Source organism: Manis javanica, chromosome X, assembly GCF_040802235.1.
Source record: "Manis javanica isolate MJ-LG chromosome X, MJ_LKY, whole genome shotgun sequence".
NCBI lineage: Eukaryota > Metazoa > Chordata > Mammalia > Pholidota > Manidae > Manis > Manis javanica.
Window position 1 is genome coordinate 20,622,312 of NC_133174.1, and position 20,654 is coordinate 20,642,965.

The 20,654-nt window shown below is 42.6% G+C and overlaps 1 protein-coding gene, 1 long non-coding RNA gene and 1 pseudogene across 2 annotated transcripts in view; 2 read left to right on the top strand and 1 right to left on the bottom strand.

Annotated features, from left to right (window-relative positions):
- Positions 1 to 20,654, bottom strand: part of LOC140847328 (uncharacterized) — a 219,620-nt gene that overhangs the window by 34,091 nt on the left and 164,875 nt on the right. The window lies entirely within an intron of this gene.
- LOC108403851 (melanoma-associated antigen B10-like) lies at positions 9,150 to 9,959 on the top strand (annotated as a pseudogene).
- LOC108403852 (melanoma-associated antigen B10-like) lies at positions 18,211 to 19,276 on the top strand. The gene is given in 2 exon segments (XM_017671208.2): positions 18,211 to 19,032; positions 19,034 to 19,276. Coding segments are annotated over 2 exon segments (1,065 nt in total).

Here is a 20,654-nt window from a genome sequence, read left to right on the forward strand (position 1 = left end):
ATGCTGCAGATATCATCACTGAGTCCCACATACATGTGGGCAGCAATATTACAAATCTCACACTGCGGTTATCTCCAGCACCTTGCTTGCTAGAGCAGGGACTATATTGCCCCTGAATTCTATTAGAATCAGGATTAATCTGCTGGCCCCAATGTTGACCAGAATACTGGCGATGGTGGGATTAGAGCTCTGGACAACATCACCAAGTTATTTCTATCATTAAAGAACAAGGACTAGCCTAAAGATTAGGTACAGTTTTACTAGATCATTTTTATGCAGTTGCACTTGATATCATTATGGGAAACCTGGAAGCTAGAATTAGAGTACATTTTTGATCCGTTAAGAAACATTTCTAGCTCAGTATACTATGAATATTGTTAAATATCCTTCAGACAATGCCTAGGATTGGGCCCTAAAACCCCACATATAAGTAGACATGAAAAAGAGGAATTCTGGACATTCTCTAGATTGCTTTTAGTTTGAGGAAGTCTGTGCTTCTTCTATTAGTCCTGTTTTCATACCACGAAACTTGAAAAAGGCAATGCTACCATTTGTCCCAAATTGCTAGGCAGTATGCTAAAAAATAAAGATAACAAAAAAATTAAAACAAAGATGTTGATTGATGTTATATCTAAGTTATATGATGATTAGAAGTATTTACTTATTCTTTAAAATTAATTGTATATTGCCAAAAATCTCAACTCATCCTCAAGTCCAATGCCTGGAGACAAGATACAGAAACAGATTTAGTAATTGGTCAAGATTTAGTAATTAAGGATGTGGTGAATATTAGTGGATGAGATATTATTAGTGAAGTAGTGTGTGGCATCAGGTGTGGCTGATGGGTGGAGAGTTACTGAATACATAGGAAGTTTAGGGATGACAGAAGTAGCAGAGATGGGGTAAGGATGCTTGTTGCATGAAGTACTTGCCAAAATAATAAGTCAGATCTTAAAAGATGGTTTGTGGTTAAAAAAAATCAATGTGAATATCAAAATAGGATCTGCATAAGCATGACCAGATCAAATGCACAGGGAAAGTACAGTGACCAATGTGGTGACCAATCTCAAAGAGGAGTAGACTATTTTGAACCAATTACCACCTACCTGTGAGATGAATAGTCAAAAATCTTATCCTTCTAAACAAACAGGGTCTAGGCAATACATATTTCTCATATACTACATCTTACTCTCTTTGGGGCTTATGCCTTTAGATCACATAAATATGTTTGTCAAAAGTTAGTTTATTATTCTCTTTTGTTTAAAATAACTTCTTGAATTTTTCTGCACTTTTATGGTAATCATACAGTAATGTGCTTCCATTATGGTAATAATGAATGTTTATTAGCAGCACTGAACATGTTTAAACTATCTGCATCCTTGTTTTTTTTTTAAACCATTCTGGCTTCAAAAATTAATCATCCAAAATTTATTTAGCCTTAATTACAAAGCATTGTTACCTTGTTCTTTTTGTGATTGTGAGATTTGGGATTGGGTTAATTATGACCAACAAATATTAGGAACTGATTCTAGGTAAGGGAAAAAAATATCTTAAGAGATAAAAAAGATCAGTTGAAGAATATATATAATACCATCACAGCCATATGAAAAGTGAAAATACATGTAAAATTATTCAGATATTTGGTGTATACAAAACTAAGAATAATTAAGCAACATTTGACTCATTTTATCAATGGATCCAAAAGTGGATAATTAAGCATTACTACTAAAAACTGGATATTCATGTCCTTAAAATTCATTTTATGATATTCTGAATCATATTTATATCTTTATTTTTATACAATATTCACAGAGCACATTTGTAAAAACTAAGTATACAGATGCATATACATGAATAACCCATCCTTATCAAGATATGGCATTATTCCTCCACCTCACAAAGATCAGTGCGGGTAAAATTGAAGTATTTCCAGAATCTGTTGCCTGGCCTTATTCCAAGGGGTGGAGAGAAGTAGTCCATCTCCATATCAATAGGTGATTACAAGGGCTGAGCCATCAAGGGTATATCTGGACCAGAGAGGTTTAGTGGAGTCCCTTTGTAGAGCCGGGTTGCGAGAGACATGGGCTAGCAGAAGTGGATGACTGCTTGTAAGCAATAAGTGGGTTTCTCCCACTTTATTTCTCCCTTTGAGTGATTTCAGCTTCAAAAGTAATTTGCCCTGGGCTGGGAACGTATTTCCCCCTCAGAGTTACAATCACTTACTCTTGCCTCAGTCGATTTCAACAGACCAGTTCCACCTTACTTGTCTTCCATAGTTCGGATGTCAACTATAGATTAAATTGGTTTGTTCTAGAATTTTTAAACAGCTTTAGTAAGGTATAACTGACATACAATAAACTACATATATTTAAAGTGCACAATTTGATAAGTTTTGGCATATGTATATATTTATGGAAGTACCACCACAATAAGCATAAGGAATATATCCACCACCCTCAGAAGGTTCCTCATGTTCCTTTGCAATCTCTTTTGCAGCCCTCCCAGTCCCAAGTCAACTGCTGAATGATATTCTTTATATCACTATACGTTAGCTTTCATTTCCTAGAATCTTATATAATTGCAACATACATTATGTGCTATTTTGCTTGGCTTCTTTCACTCAAAATAATTATTTAGAGATTTATGCATGTTAAAGCATATATCAACAGCTCATTCCTTTTACTGTTGAATAACATTCCATTGTTTGTATACACCAGTTTATTATCTATTCACCTATTGGAGGACATTTGGGTTCTCTCCAGTATTTAAGTATTACAAATAAAGATACTATGAACTTGAATGCATACCAGGCCATACTGGATTATACATTTGAAAGTTACTAAGGGGTAGATCTTAAAGGTTTTCTGTCTTTGCTCTGCTCTCTAGTGTTCAGGGTGTAACTTTTGCAGGGAGCAATTCCTAGGTTCTCCAATATTTGGCTGCTATCATGGTTCAGGCAACAAGGACACCAGCAAATTATAGCCCAGGAGGACAGAAACAGTCAGTTTTTTCTCCTCCCTCTCTGCATCAGGTGGCGTCTCCTTCAGTGGCTACATATTCTCCATGGGTCTAGCCCCTACCATAGAGGTTTAGCCATGGTATTAGAGCTTGTTGACCCTAATGTCCAGTCTCCAGCACTACTACCTTCTCCTCTCTAGAGACGGGAGTGACTTCCTCAAGTTGTTATGTGTTGGTTTGGCTGACTTTACCCTGTTTGGCTTCCGTCCCTTGAGTAGCCAATTTCTTGCATTAAATTCAACCTGAGTTAAAGATTTAGACTAATTTCTGTTTCTCTGAATAAATCTTCAACAGTTACACTTAGCTAGTTATATTGCTTGATTTTCTAATGTGAAACCATCTTTTCATTCCTAGGAAAAACTCAACTAGTTACAAGCAGTTAAATGTGTTCAAGTCTATTATCGTATATAACCATAACAAAACAGAGCAAAACACCCTTGGGGCCCTGAAACTTCCTCTAAATAATTCTGTTTCTCTTTTTTTTCACATCCCTTTTAAAAATAATTTTCTGCATCCACTAGCATTTCTGTGTGTGTTCAAAAAATTCTAAAAGCATAATGAATATAGAGACATATAAAGCCTGTAAAAAATTCCAGCACTACCCATAAAGCTCTATAGCATGACTTATGGGAAATAGCCCAAGTTGTACTCAGGGATATTTGCAGCCTTAAATAGATTTATTTAAAAAAATAATGTAGCCATTATGGAAAACAGTAGGGGGGGTCCTGCAAAAATTAAAAATAGAACTACCATGTGTCCAGCAATTCCACTTCTGGGTATTTATTGGAAGAAAATTAAAACACTAACTCAACAAAATATCTGCACCCCCATGTTTATTGCTGCATTATTTACAATAGCCAAGGTATGGAAACAACTTAAGTTTGCATTAACAGATGAATGGATAATGAAAATATATGAGTATCATATATATATACTATATGTTTTTCCCAATAGACTATTATTCAGCCTTAAAAAAGAAGGAAACCTTGCCATTTGCAACAACACAGATGGACCTTGAGGGCAATATCTTAAATGAAATAAGTCAAAGACAACTATTGTATGATCCATTAAATGTGGAATCATAAAAATATAAGAACTCATAAAAAGAACAGATTGGTGGTTGCCAGAAGCAGGGGTTGGGGGAGGATAAAATGGGTGAAGGTAGTCAAAAAGTTCAAATTTCCAGTTATAAAATAATTATGTCCTTGTGACTGCAGTTAATAATAATGTTTTGTATATTTGAAAGCTGCTAAAGGGTAGATCTTAAAAGTTCTCATCACAATGAAAAAATTAAAACAATGAGTGGTGATAAATGTTGACTTATTATGGTGATCCATTTACAATATATACAAATATCAAATCATTATGTTGTACATCGAAAACTAATATATTATGTATCAATTATGCCTCAACAAAAAAGGTCAATTAAAGAGAAAAGAAAGCATAGAGACCACAAGGACAAAAAATTAGAAAAAGAAAAGGTGAATTTGGAAAAAGGACTAAAGCAATACCTGGACAAAAAAATATCCTTATTGAAATTGAAATCCCATTGGACAAAAAACAGAAGTATTTAAAACATGCTAAAATGTTTAAGAAACAAGAAAGAATACCATATTAAACCCAAAGAAATAGGTAGGAAGTAATGAAGAAAAATCCAGAAATGATGAATTAGAAGACAATGGAGCTAACTAACAAAAGACTTTTCTTTGAAAAGACTGATATAACTGACAGTTTTACAGGTATCATCGATTACAAAAGAAAAAACAGAAGTAAGTGATATTAGTTAAATAGTATTGTAAAAAATATAGGTGCAGAAGGAATTTAAAAATATTATGAGAAGACTATAAACATCATTACCAAATTTGTGGACAAGGATAGTTGTTACATAAACACATATTTCATCTAATAAATTAAAAAAGAATGATAGAAATAGAATATTAACAATGTGTAAATCTTAGTTAGTTAATGGATAAATATGCTCATCTTCAAAGACTGCAAGCATCAACACAAAGGGAGACAGGCATTAGGTTCCTGGTAATAAAAGTTCACAGAATCACCCACAGAGTGGTTTTTCCAAACAAAAAGCAGAGAGAAAAAAGTTAAACCTTAATCTATCAAACTTCTACCAATTTAAAGAAATACAGGGGAAGAAGGACACTGATATTGGAATCAGCAAAATCCAGGCCATATGAAGCAGGACAGAACATAAGATGTGGGCTTTATTCCCAAGACAAAAATGATAAGGAAAAGGTGTATAGATGTGTGGAGGCAGTGTTAGGATCTATAAATTAATGGACATAAAAGGTAATGAAAATGAATAGACTTTTTTTTCCCCTAATTCAAGGAAAAAAAACATTAAAAAATATATGTCAGTCAGGTAAATGTGAAAAATAACTGGAGGTTTGATTATATAAGGAGTTAGTTTTTTTAAAGGAGGATATGTGTTATTGGTTTATGTTTCATAAAGGATGCTTATATTTTAGAAATAGATATGGAAATATTTAAAAATGAAATGGTACAATATCTAAGACTTGTTTCTCATTATTTTAGTGGCAGGTATGGGTGTGGGTGTGGGTATAAAGAACCAGAGTGGCTATGTATTGATGACTACTGAGTCTGACGTCAGATATATTGGCTTTATTATACTCTTCTCTTTACTGTTGTATATGTTTGAGACTTTCTACAATAAATAAAATATATATGTAGCCATCAAATTTGAAATCTCAAGTGAAAATAGACCATTATTTAGAAAAAAATATTAATTACCCAATTGGTACAAACAGAAATAGAAAACTGCAATTGAGAAATACAAACTGAAACTGTCCTCAGTGCTCTAGGCACCTTCATATGTTTCAGGACAATGCAGTTGAGGGCCAGTTCTACCAAAAAATAAGCAAAATATTAACCACCATCATATGTAAATATATCCAAAGCATACAAAAAGATGGGAAATGTTTGAACCCATTTTCCCAGGCTAGATCTCTCTGATAAGAAACCCAGCTGAGGACACTGAAAATGCAACACTTAAGCCAAGCCCACCCACATACAGGCAAAGTTCCTAAATATATTCATAGAATGGTCAGTGTAGCAGTGAATTAAATGGGGAAAAAGGGGCTGAATCCAAGAAATGCAAAGATGACATAACATTAGAAAAAAACTGCTTAAAATATTACCATGTTAACAGATAAGATTTTAAAAAGCATTTAATTATGTACTGAAGTGCACAAAAAGCTTTTGAAAAAAAATTCAACGTGAATCCATGATAATCCCATCTAGCAAACTAATATTAGAAGAGAACTTTCATTTCCCCAAATCTAAAGCAAATGAACTTAAATGTGAAATGTTAATAGCATTTCCATTAACATAAGGAACAAGACATAGCCGTATGCTACCAACTCTATTGTACAAAACTGGACTGGAATGCATAGCCAGAGGATAAAAATACAAAAATAAATAAAAGCTAGGAATATTACAAAGAAAGAGAAAGCACGTGTTGTAAGTATGATGACCATTTTGGAAAAAAAAAAGCAAAAAGCCATGGATTATTCAAATGAAATAAGTGACTTTGGAAAGCTGGTGTATAGATAACTATACTAAAATCAAGAGTCTTGCTGTACAAAGTAGTAATTAGAACATGCACATAATCTATGTGTTATGAATGAGAATCAAAATTATAAGAATTTCACTACACTGCGCAATGTTTGCTAATGTCAAAAGATCTGGGTCTCAAAAAACTGTGCAGATCTGCATCTTCCGTGTAAAAAGCAGATTTTTTCAAACAGAAAGCTCCCAAAAATCTAAGTTTTGACTGATGAAGAGAACCCATCATCACTACGCATTTCTCTGACAACTCATAAGCTGTTCTGGCCCCCTTAACGTGTGTGGTAGTTTTCACATCATGTCCGAGACGAGGACCCACTGTCTGCCAGGTTTAAGGTGAGAAACTGTCCAGAGGGTACAGGGAGGTGATATTTCCCAAGCTGCCTTTAAGTGATGAACCAGGAGCCAAAATGAGGACCTACCTCCTAAGACATGACTTAAGTTACCAGCCACACAGTAACAGAAGGTGCACCAGAGGTCATGCCCCTTTCCGCTCCACATCCAGGGTCACATTTGGTAAACCCCACAGTGGCGCGGGGCGGGGAACAGTCATATGTGTCTCACAGCGACTTCCGTTTCAAATTTGCACAACGTAAGACCTTCTGAGTGTGAGAGACGCGGCCTCACTTAAGCATCCAGACGCATCCAGACGCATCCAGACACATCCACCCTCTGCCGGCGTAAGGTAAAAGGATATTAAGGTTTGCGGGAACGTTAACACAAAAGACAGACGGACCCACAGTCCTGTCCCTACTGTTAGTTCCAGAAGGTGCCAGGCAGGGATTGCCCAATGTATTGCCGTCTGAATTCTCGGTCTGGAAACTGAGAAGCAAGAGCACTGTATTAGAGTGTATCGGCAATTAGCCAACGGAGAGGGGAATCCAGGCCGGGTCCGGAATCAATAATGCACCCTGTGTGAGTTCAGCGGAACGTCCCCGCCCCCATACTATGTGTCCCTGACAAAGCTTGCCATTGTTGTCGGCCCTGGGAGACCCCAGGTAGGCGTGGCTGGAAATGGCAAACCTATCTGGCCGCTCCAGGAATTGAGGGTATTGGACCTGGATGTCTGCCTCACGCCAGCAGAGAAAGGGATCCCAGGTTCTACCAGGAGTCAGTGAATGTCCCTGCTTAACAGCCTGGGAGAAACCACCTCCCCAAGACAGTAGAGGCCCTACAGAGTCCCGCTGCTGCTGCCAGTGCTGGAGAGCCCCTGGTATGGCTGTAAGGCCTAGGTTCCCTCCCACTTTACCTTTTGGTGAGTGCATGGGGAGGGGGTGCATAAGAGCCTTGGTCTAAGGCTACATGATGCAGGTTAGAAGGAGAAGGAGTCCTAGGGGTGGCTTTTGGTGAAGTTCAGAACCTTGGGCAAGGACTGAGGGGAATTTCTCTCTCAGGATAATGAGGACCCTACCAAGTACCACCCCTTCTATAAGCCCTGGTGGCCTCTCAGTAGGGCTGTCAGGCTAAGATATACCTCACTTTATCCTCAGGGGTCCCAGGGAGATGACAGTCCTATCAGAAGAAGGTGACCCAGGCTCTTCTAGAAGTCAAAGTGGAGACTGAAGTTGGTACACAGAGTCAGGCCCTTCATCTGTGGGAAGCCCTGGGAGATCTGTCATTCTGAATGCCCCTCCCCCTAAATCCCCTGCATATTCCAGGTTATTAGGTGGATGAGAGCCTTGACCTGGTTATTATAGTCAAGTCTACAGAAGGGAGGATACCAGACAGTTAAGGGGAGGATCCACAATGAGAAACCTGAGGGTTGAGGGAACCACTCGTCACAGAACAGAGGGTGTTTCACAGAGACCTACATATGGTGTCATCCGTGGCAGAGATCCAAGGGGTGATATTTTAAACAGAGGCCACACTGAACTCATGAGGACTTCCAGGGATATGAAGGCCTTGCCCTGATAGGTTAGGTATAAGGGCGGCTGAAGGAGGAATCTCAGGCACTCTAAGAACCCAAGGTCAGGACTGAGTGAGGAGGGAGAACCTTAATTATCCCAGGATAGAGAGGGCCCTACAGAACTCTGCCATTTGTGTCACTGCAGGGGGTTCTCAAGCAGGTATGCTCAGATGAGGCTCCCTGACTCAGATTTTGGGAGGTGAGAACTTTGGAATGAGGGGTCAGCATTAAAGCAGTTGAGCAGAGGACCTTAGGTCCTCTCAGAAGTCCAGGTGATGGCCCTAAGTGTGAACTGTTACTCCAGCACAGGGGAGGTCCCACAGGGCCAGGGCTTGCCAGACCCTGTATCAGCCCCAGTAAGACCAGGCAGAGCTAGAGAGCGTGGACTCAATGAGCTCTAGTTACTTACGCAGAGTCCTCGGAGAAAGGACGACCAGAGAGGAGGAGCCTAGTAGTTCCTAGAGCACAGCCCTCTAGGAAACTTGCAGAGATGGCTGTCCCTAAAGCCTAAGGTGGTATATCCCTGCTAAAGGGGTTCACACCAGGTCATCCTCTTTCCTCCAGGTCACTGAATCATCTACCATCTTTCTCACACTCTTACCCACCATCCCTGACCAGAGTCATCATGCCTCAGGGTCACAAAAGTAAGCTTCGAGCTCGTGAAAAACACTGTCAGGCTCCAAAAGAGCCCAGTGATCCGGTGGGTGCTCAGGCCACTGTACCAGAGGAAGAAGAGTCCTCTTCTCCCCCATCGCCTCTTTGCAAAGATGCTCCCAAGAGTTCACCTGCCACTGGAATATCCAGCAATCCTCAAGGGCCTGGGAGTGTCCACAGCACCACCACTACTGCTGCAGCTGCTTCAAACACAGGATCTAGAGAAGGTGCAAAGAAGCAAGTGGAAGAAAAGCCATGTGCCTCCCAGGCTCAGAATTTTTTTGAGCCGTGGAAGAGAGACCCTCTACACCAGAAGGTCTTTATGTTGGTGTACTACCTGGTGCACAAGTATCAAATGAAAGAGCCCATTACCAAAGCAGATATGGTGAAAAATGTGATCCAAAAGTACAAGAATCACTTAAGTGAGATCCTGAAGAAAGCTTCTGTGCACCTGGAGCTGATTTTTGGCCTCAACATGAAGGAACTGGATCCCAACAGGGGCACCTAGGTCCTCATGAACAAACTGGAAGCAAGCTATGACGGGATGCAGAGTGAAGACAGTATGCCCAAGACAGGCCTACTGATGGTTATCCTGGGTGTGATCTTCATGAACGGCAACTGTGCCACTGAGGAGCAAGTGTGGGAGGTGGAATCAGTTATAATAAATAAGACTTCTTGCACCCTGTCTCATTTATTTCACAAACATTCCTTGACTACTCTCTGGGAGTATCTGTGCTGGTACTGGGAATGTCAGGATAAACCAGACCCACCGTGCCCATAAAACTTTAGAATCTAGGAGCAGCTGTCAAGTAAGGAAAAGGGTGAGATACACCCTAAGACCTAAGAACAACTCAAAAAAAGGAGAAGACATGGGAGGATCCAGATGTGAGCAGTCAAGTGTAGATGCCCTGGGGCAACTGTGTGTTTTGGGTCTTGGGAAATGGCAAGTCCTTTGGTGTGAGTCAGTGGGTCAGGTGAGGCTGCGGGAGTGGTGGGCAGGGGTCAGAACCTCAGAAGGTGTGTCCAGAGTTGACAGGTTAAAGCCTGAAATGGAAACCTTGTCTAGCAGTTGCTTTGGAGTTGTGGATAAAGCAAAGAGAATTCTCCACTTGGGATATGAATGGAAGGTGTCCTTCAACTTTTCCCAGTGTCCTTCTCCCAGTGCAGATGAGCACAGCACATGAACTATGGGCTGTATGCACATCATCCCCAGGGTGTTTGAGAAATAAGGGTGATGCTTACATGACATGGGTGTGCTCAGAAGCCACTGTGCTAGCAATCTGTGCTCTGGCCTGCGAGAGATAGAGTGCACTACATTAAAAGTTCACTACATTAGGTTGTCTTGTGTGTAATTTGGCAAACATCAAGTGAGGGGTAGATCTTTAATGGGGCTGCAATAAATTACATAGAGGCAGTTCGGATGGAAGGACAGTTGGAAGGGATGAAAAGACTTGATTCTTGACACAAATTCTAGGATCCTTAGGTTCTATCCAATTGGAAATGACTCCACCATACAGAATAAACATATCCTCAAAAATTGAGTAGTTTGTTTCCCTTGCTGAGTACCGTATTGGCTAATTTGTTGTGCTGTATCAGACGGCTGCATATTCTCTGATATTCTTGGATTAAAAAAAAAAAATCAGAGAGCAGATTTCAGTAGGTTCCGGGGTCAAAATAATAATAGCAATAGCTGTAAATTGTGAAAGACTCATATGCCAGATACTGGGCCAGGTACTCTTACACATCACATATATCCTAGGGGTCTTACAATGCAGAGTTTATCAAGTTCATTTCATAGAAGAGCCTCATAAGGCTTTGCAATTTTCCTGACTTCACATGGCTCGTAAGTGTCAGTACTGGGACTAGACCTCTGGTCTGAATTCATTTAGGGTCCCTCACTGCTCCATTTGAATAAAACTGATGTTCTGTCTCTTAATTCATTGCTACTCCACAATGTCTCTCATTGGAATGAAGGACCCTGTTGCCAGTGTACTAACCACAATTGCAATAAAGATGAAAATGAGAATTAAAAAAAACTTCAGGATAGTCTGTGGGATTAATTCACCTAGGCTCCTGCTGTCTCTAAACCCCAAAGTTCCTTGCAAGCTGACTCTGTCCTAGTACCAGTACTTGGGACCAGTTCCATAACTATGCAAAATCAACCCGCTCTTCCCCTGGGTCTTCCCGAGTGAGTGTGCCCTCATGTGCAAATCACCAGCCTTTCCCCTGACTTACAGCATTCCCAACCCCTGCAGACATCCCCTGCCTGTCCCACCCTCACCATGGGACCCCTCACAATAGCCCCGTGCACGTGGTTGTTTACATTGACAGTGATGTTTAGACGTCTGCTCAACTGCTCTGGCTGCTTCCACCACATGCTCAGTTTTTTACAATTTGGCTTGTGAGCAGGTCTGATTGGCACAGGGCCTACTGGTTCTGGAAAGATAACCCTGAAGTTAGAAAGGAGGTTTTAGAAAGCACAGCAGATTAGTACAGTTTAATCTGGTGATTTATTTGAGATTGGCCATTGAATTCATAAACTGATGAGAGAAAGATTAAGTGGTCAAGAACCAAACCTCCCTCCTAAGTGGTAGATGAGGAAGGACAGAGGAAATTATTGCATAGTAACTTTTGGCAGATGCTGGATTCCTGTAAACTCAGATGTCCTTTCAGGAGGACCTAATATTTTTCTATTGTCGACAAACAAATTGCCGTACGTTAATGAACTTAAAACAATGCACATTCATTATCTCACATTTCTATAGCTAAGAAATAGGCTGTGTTGGAATTTTTTGCTCAGGGTTACACAAAACCCAAATCAAGCTGTCTGAGTCTGGGTTCTTAATAAGAGGTGCTGAGAAGAATCGCATTCCACTCTTATTCAGGTTGCTCTCAAAATCCAGTTTCATGAGAAATTCAATTAGTTCTCTGCAGATACAAAACCGAAGCCCTGTTTCTTTGATGATGGCTAGCTGGAGCTGCCATACTTCCTTAAGGCCTCTCTCCAGTTTTTGCATGTGGGTCCTACTTCAGAAGCAGCATGCTGGGTCTTTTTTGCTGTGGAAACTCTCCTACTTCTCCTTCTGCAGCCTATCTCTTTTACCTCCAGGTAGAGAAAGTTCTCTGCTTGTAAGGGCTCATGTCAATAGATTGGGCCCACCCAGATATTCCAGGATAATCTCCCTATTCTGCAATTTTAATTACATCTACAAAGTGCCTTTGGCTATGAAACATAACATAGTCACAAGTTTCAGGGTTAAGTATGGGCATTTTCTTGGAGCAATTATTCATCCTACTACCAAAGTAGAAAATGTCACACTGGTAGACATGCCAGTTTTGATAAGAAAAGAAAAACAATTCACCGTCATTCTCCTGACTCCTGTTTTGACCCCTGGAGGAAGATCTTTTTTAATGTGCCCAAAGATACCTGTACAAGGGTTCAGGCAAGTTCATCAGTAGGTGGGTAGCAGACACTCAGAAGCTGTGATTTGATCATGCAACAAAAGAAGATTCCCAGTGTATTGAGATTGTAGACGTTATTGGAAAGGTCAGTGCAGAAAAGTGCTATAGAGTACGGAAGAGTGAGCCCTCCCTGCTGAGATGTATCAGATCATTTTGAATGTTGGTGTGATCCTGTATTTGAAAATACCTGTCACATTAAGGAACTAGAAAAAGTTGCTGAAATGCAAAGAAAGAATCTTCTCAGAAAGTCCTCCAGGAATGAAGAGGGCTAATGTCATACCAAATTATAATAGTTGTTGTTTTGGGAGCGCTTGCTAAGTAATAGTTCACGGGAAAATCTGCAAGTGCTCATCGCTTTGTGTCTTGCTCTCCATTCTTGGTTCATGTGGAGATTACCTGCCAGTCCATTTGTAGTTAGGAAGGTCATTTAACAATTCTTGACCCTGAAATCTGAGCAGAAGCATGCTTGTCACCTCCAGACCAAGTTATTAGAGAACCAGTATGCCACGTCCATGTTTCATTAAGCAGCAAACATGGAGAGCCTGTGTGGAGATGTGGAAGCTCATGATGAAAGCAGCCTGGATTCCTGAGTCACCTGATAATGGAGATCCCCCTGCCAACACCCATCAGATTCTATGAGTGTTAAGTGATAAATACAATTTTGTTATGTTAAGCCATTCAGAAGTCAAACTTTTCCCATTGTACCTCATAAATACTTCAGCTGAATAATACACAGCTACTATTTCTGTGGTTGCCCTTATTTAAATATTTTAATTACAAAGGAAATAGAGCAGATATTCTTGTTGCCAAAAAGTTCCAATAGGAATAAATCACAGTTCTGCTTCCTTACTATGTCCTTCTAAAATCCATCCCTTCCCAGAGTAACCACATTAAAAAATATTGTGTGCAGAATTTTAAAATTTATTCCAGGCCTATTCTTACATACATGTGCTAGAAAAATATACTGTGAGGTTTAAAAATACACATATAATGGCATGCATATTGTTACTGACTCTTGCCCTTGTTATTGAATAAGATGAATGCAGGATATTTCCATGAGGTCAAACATGGATCCACCCCACTCTTAACTACTCCCAAGAATTCTTAAGTGTGTATGTGCCATAATTAATTTAACTATTCCCCTTGTGATGGACACACAAGTTGTTTCCCGTTTGTTGCTATGGTAAATAGAACTGTTATCAACATCATTGAACATCAATTCTTGAGCAAATGTGCATGCTTTCTATAGAAAAGATGTAGAGAAGTGCAATCTGATTAAAATGGAAAGAGTGCAATGACAGTAAACTTTTATGAATAATGCTGATATTCTGTTCCAATAATGTTGTACCAAATTATCTTCCCACATATTTATGTATGTGAATAAATTAAGCTTTCTGGCATTTTATCAACCTTTTAAATGTTGGTCAAACTTTTGAATGAAAATGTGTTGTTTCCCTGCTACTTTAATTTGTATTTCCCAATTTTCTAAATAGACTGAACAGAAAATTAACTTAATCCTTCACCCATATAAAGTGATATTTCTACAGTGATCTCTTAATTACCAGGATTCCTCTGGGTACATGCTTTAGAATTCTGATATGTCCATTAGACTTTTCCCTTTACTTTGCAAAGCAAGGGTGTGTCAGAATGACCAGCTGCCAGGAAACGGGCCTCGACAGGAAAACATCAGCAAATGAGGAACAGCAGGAGAACCAGGGGTGGAAGCTATAGAACAATTTCTAGAATCTATGACAGAGATCACATATTAACACAAGTCAAGAGAGCCCAGGGCAGCTGGCAGGCAGGGATATGCAGACTTCAGGAAATGGTAGAAAAGATACCAGAAGGAGGGAAGGTAGAGAATCTGGTGGAGGTACTGGACCATTTACTTGGATAAGCTAGGGAATCTCTAAATCATCAGTACCAGCCTGAAGTTGTAGAGTGATAGGAGTGGATAGATCTATTGGATGAAAGGACCAGAGGTATGCCTGGTAGCCCTTCCTCCCTTACAAAGCCCCCTGCCCACCTGTCAGGCAGAGCATAGCTGGCTCCACCAAGTGATGTTACTGATGGAATCTGGCAGCTACGTCTCTTCACTACTCTAATGGTTCCATACATCCTTACCAGGGCACCAGAGCTGTGAGCAGTCTTGATGTCCGATGAAGAAGGCCATTTCTTCCCCTGTATATGAGGCCATCCTACCACTAAGGCTGAGGCTGAGGCTGTGCAAGTGGGTGGGACTGGTTGGTGACTCAGGACGTTAGAATAGGGCAAGTGTTACCAAAGAGTGGTGGAAAGAGGGGTGCAGGTGCAAGGAGGAGGAATATGCTGAGGTTAGTTACCTCAGCGACTCTAGAAGTAAAGGGCTGAGTGTGGACATGTCTCGCAAAACAATCCTGATATTACCTCCCACTCAGATTGCCTCCCATGGTTGCTGACTTCTTACCACACCAGAGTGTGGACGTCCTTTGGCTGTATTTGGTGGTCTCTGTTGCTATCAGATACTGACTGGAGTAGGGGGCTGGCCCATAATTCAAACATTCGCATGGTGGATGGAGAACCATTATGGTTGGTATAGTTCCTTGTTAAGTTGGCTGGGGGTTACAGATATATTCGGAGTCCAAACCTGCATCGTTTTCACTGTAATAACTTTAACCTGATTGAATTAAACTGAAAAAAAATAATGTCTGTGGTAGCCATCCCACAGTCATCCGAACTGTAGTAAAGTGATTAAAACGTAAAAAATAGAAGTGAGAACAGTAGACAGCCTGTTAGACTGAGGCCAGCAGAGGGAGGAATTCCAGGCTCTAACAGAAGTAAATGTGAGGACAGAGGAAACTACTCATCCCAGACCACAAGGTGCCACCACATACGAGCCCCATCCCTGTTGTCAACCTCGGGAATCTCTAGAAAGGGGTGGCTGGAAATGGCTTTCTCTGAATTCTATCTCTGGTGTCTCTGGGAAGTGAACACTTTGATCTGAGGTGTGCAGCATCAGGTAAGCAGAGCTATGAGTTCCTGTCTCTACCTGGAGTTTAGCTGAGGTCCTTGATTGCATTTGAGGAGAACCCCACCCCAGGAGAGCGTAGACCCCACAGAGCCTCACCCCTGCTTTCAGCCCCGCAGGCTCTGTGCAAGGATTGCCTGAAGTACTGTCCTCTAATTTCCCCTCTAGGGACTCAGGAATTGGAGGGCATTTGGACCTGGGTGTTGGCTCCAGGACCACAGAGAGTGTGTTCCCAGGCACTAACAGAAGTGGAGGTGAGCACTCTGTCTGAATCCTGAAGGAACTAATCACCTCAGAACAGATGGAGGCACAGTGGCCTGCTCCTGTGTCAGCTCTGGGAGACCTGGTAAGTGAGGCTTGGAAAAGCCCCTTTACTTTACCCTTTGGCAACTGGAGAGCAACATGGGGAGGGCCTTGGTTTAAGACCACTTAGATACACAGAACCAGCCTGGGTTAAGAACAAAAACAAAACACAAAACAGAAAAAGCCCTACATGAGTTCCAAAGGAATCCCTTAACCCCAGAACAAAATCGACCCTCCAGAACCCCAGGCCTCTGTCAGCCCTGGGAGACCGCAGGCAAAGCTGGCTAGAAGTGGTGCACTGTCATATCTGCTTTGGGATCTCAGGGAAGTGAAGGCATTGGTCTGAGGGGAGTGGTGTCATGTACACTGAGGGAGGAGCTCTGGGCTCTGCCTGAAATTAACGTAAGGACCCTGAGTCAGGTGTGAGGCTACTGCTCATGCCAGAGTAGAGAGGCTCCCAGAGAGTCACCTCCTGTTATCAGCCTTAATAGAACCCAAGCAGGAATTGTGCGATGTAGCAATCTTTGAGAACCTTCCAAGTTCCCTATGGTGGGTGGGGGTGAGTGCTTCGGACCAGGGTGTGAGCTTCAGACCAGCAGAGGGACAGTCCCGGGCACTGATGGGAATAAGGGCAAGGACTGTAACTGAGATCTGAAGTAAACACCCACCCCAGAACAAAGGGGGCCTTCACAGCACCCCACCCCTGCTGTCTGTCTTGGGAAGTTCCAGGTGGGAATTAAAGATGTGACACACCCAGACTTCAGCCTCTGGTGTCTGAGGAATGAAACAGTTTTGATGTGAACAGATGGCAGCAGGTCAGGTTGGAAGGAGCTCTAGGCCATGCCTGGGATTAAGATAAGCACCCTGAGTCAGGTGTGAAGGGAGCAGCCACTCCAGAGTCTGCCTCTGCCTCTGCTATCAGCCCTGATGGAACCCAGACAGGAATTATCTGACTTAGCAACCTCCAACCTTCTAAATTTCCCCAGAGGGGAGTGAGGCGGGTGAGGGCATCCACTAGGATATGAGCTTCCGACCAAAGGAGGGACGGGTCCCAGGCCCTAACAGGAGGAAAGACGAGAACCCGAACAAGGTCTGATGGAACTACCCACCCCAGAACATAAGGGGGCCTCACAGTGCCCTACCCATATTTCGGTCTGAGAGGCCACGGGTTAGGTTGGATTGATGTAAGTAAGGCTCCCTGACTTCTTCCCAGGAGTCTCAGGGGAAGTGAGTGGGAGGCAGACTGCACCAAGTCAGCAGTGGGAGGAGCTCCCAGCCCCTGCCCTTGAGGACACTGAGTAAGGTCTCGCGGAGATACCCCCTCCCAACAAAGGGTGAGTCACAAAGTCCCACGCCTGCTAACAGCACTGGGAGGCCCCAGGTAAGGGTGTGATTCTGGGGCACCCCTCACATTGTCCTTGGGCAGTCTCAGGAAGATGAAGTGTAGCCTGAGAAGGCAGTCTCATGTCATTAAAAGGAGGGAATGCAAGCTTTTCTGAAGGCAGTCAATGTGAGGACCCTGAGCAAGGTCTGAGGGGACCACCCGCCTTAGAACAGTGAAGGTTACAAAGTTCCATCCATGCCATTAGCACTGAGGGTACCTGGGGCAGATATGCTAGACTGAGGCCTCCCTAATTTCCTCCTCAAGGCTTTCAAGGATTTGAGGGCCTTGCTCTGAGGGAAAAGGTCTTATATCAGCAAAGGGAGGAGTCCCAGGCCCTACCGGAAGTGAAAGTGAGTGCACTGAGGACTGAGACCCCTAAGTACCCCAGGATAGAGAGGGCCCCCCAGAGCTCTGCCTGCCCTTTCTTCCTTGTGCATCTCCAGGCAGGCGTGATAAGATGAAGTTCTACTCAGTGGAAGTGATGAGGGCTTTGACATGAGGGTTCGGCATCAGAACAATAGAGCACAGGGACCCCAGGTCCTGCCAAAAGTGAAGTGATGACCTTTAATGTGAAATTAAGTACTCCCTAACTCAGAACAGAGCTATTGCTCTAAGCTCCCAGGGAGCCCCAGGCAGATCTGGTAGACAGGAGCTAAGGCACAACTCAGTTATTGCCAAAGGGCCCTCAGGGCAGAGGCAAATCAGAGAATAGGGGCCTTGGGGCTTCCTAGAGCTGCGCCCACCAAGAAACCTGCGGAGGCGGCCCTTGATGGAGCCGAGGCTGTATCTCCCTGTTTAAGGAGGCCAACTCCTCCTCTCTCTTTTAGGTCTCTGAGTCACCTGTCCACTTACCCGCTGCCATGGTCAAAAGTCATCATGCCATGGGGTCAGAAGAGTAAACTCTATGCCTGTGATAAACACCACCAGGCCGAAGAAGAGCCTGAGGATCTGGCAGGTGCTCAGGCCACTGCAGCAGTGGGAGAAGAGTTCTGCCCCTCCTATTCTCCTCCTGTCACGAGCTGGCCACCTGCTGGGTTACACAGCCATCCCCAAGGTCCTCAGAGAGCCACCCCCACTGCCACTGCTGCTGCAGCTGTGTCATCCATAAGATCAAATGAAGGTGCTAACAACCAAGAGGAGGAAAGGCCAAGGTCCTCCCAGGTCCAGCCTGCCACTGAGCCCTTCCACAGAGGCCCTCTAGACCAGAAGGTCACTATGTTGGTGTACTACCTGCTGTACAAGTATGAAATGAAAGAGCCCATTACCAAAGAAGATATGCTGAGACATGTGATCCAAATGCATGAGAATCACTTCTGTGAGATCCTCAAGAGAGCTTCTGCGCACCTGCTGCTGGTCTTTGGCCTCGACATGAAAGAAGTGGATCCCAACAGGAGCACCTGTGTCCTCGTGAATAAAGTGGATCTAAGTCCCAGCGCAGAGCTGAGTAATGACAGAGGGGTTCCCAAGACTGGCACATTGATGACTATGCTGGGTGTGATCTTCATGAAGGGCAGCTGTGCTGCTGAGGAGCAAGTCTGGCAAATATTGAATATGATGGGGCTATATGAGGGGAGAAAGCACTTCATTTATGGGGAGCCAAAGAAGCTCATCACCAAAGACTGGGTGAAGCAAAAGCACTTGGAGTACCGCCAGATGCCCAACAGCGATACCCTGACCTATGAGTTCCTGTGGGGGCCTGAAAGCCCGCGCCAAAACCAGCAAGAGGAAAGCCCTAGAGTTACTGGCCAAGATCAAGGGTAGCACCCCCACTGCCTTCCCACAGCATTATGAAGAGGCTTTGTGAGATGACAAAGAGAGGGCCCGAGGCAGAGCCACTGCCAGGGCTGGCACTCCTGCCAGGGCCAGGGCACGCGCCAGGGCCGTCGCCAGCATGTGCTCCAGGGCCATGCCAGCAGCTCTGCCCACCCCTCATAACATCTGAGGCAGAGTCTTCACTTTGCTGTTACAAAGAGAAGTCCATGTTTTAAATAGTAGAAAGTCAGGTGGGGCTGGCGACAACACAGCGTATACCGTATTTGTGTCTCTGTTCTATGTGGTAAGTTAGGTAGTTTTCAAGAATATTGTTCCTTTTAATAGAAAGTTTAAGTAGCTTCATAATCCAACTTTACGAGTGATATTTCTCAAAAATGTATTGCTCTGAATGAGATTTAAGAGTTTCATTATTTCATAAAATTGGAAAAATGCTACCTTATTTAGTGATTTGGAACAAGATAACATGGCAGCAGATGAGGCTTTTCCTTAGAAGTGTGAAAAAATTCAGCAGTGTGACAGTAGGGATGAAAAAATGAAGAAATAAAATATGGTAAATTCTTGGTTTCATTTATTACTTTTAAGTGTCTGTTCTGTTGTAACATTACATATATATCTTATATACACACCTGTATATATTTAGCTTATTTGAGAATGTTAGAGGAATTATACTGTAATTAATTAGGCCTCTTTCTCTGTGGCCCATTTTTTTCTCCAACAGTAATTGTGCATATACTCTTTGTGAAGCTCCGTGTTAGTACTGGGAATGCTAAGATGCATAGGAATTGTCCCTACTCATAGAATTTTAAAGTCTCGGAGCAGCTGTGATGTAAGGAACACATCCTGAGATACTCCCTATGACCAAAAGGACAAGTCAAAAGATGTGAGGACTTGGGGGTTTTAGGTCTGAGCAGTCACATGCAAATGCCCTGTGGCAAGGGGGTTTGAGACCTTGGGAAATTGCAAGTCCTTCAGTGTGAGGTCATTTCAGTTAAGCTGCATGGTGTGTCAGATGAGTTTGAGTGGTGAACAGCAGCTAGACATTTAGATGGTATATCTCAGATTGAGAGGCTATAGCCTGGAATGGAAAACTGCATTTAACACTTACTTTAAGATCATGGATGAAGTAGAGAAATCTCCACCTGGGGCAGGAATGGAAGGGGGCCTGTGCTCTTGTCCCAGTGTAGGAGAACACAGTCCACAAAATAGGTGACATGTACACACCATGACAAGGGAGTGCCTGAGAAATAAGTGTGATACTCACAGGAGCGGGGATGCTCAAGAGCCACTGTGCTGGCAATAACTGCCCTCGGCTTGGAGAGACATCGCGTGTCCATTAAATGGGCATTTGAGTTAAGTTATCTACAATATAATTTGGCAAACTGAGCTAGTATTAGATTTGTGATGGAGGTGAAATAATGGCAAATACAAGTGTTTGGGATAGAAAGGCAGATGTAGTAGAGGCATGGAACTAGACTTTGACACAAAGTTCAGGAGTTCTGAGTTGCATCAAACTGGGGAAGATTCCCCCACACTGACAAAAAAAGTTA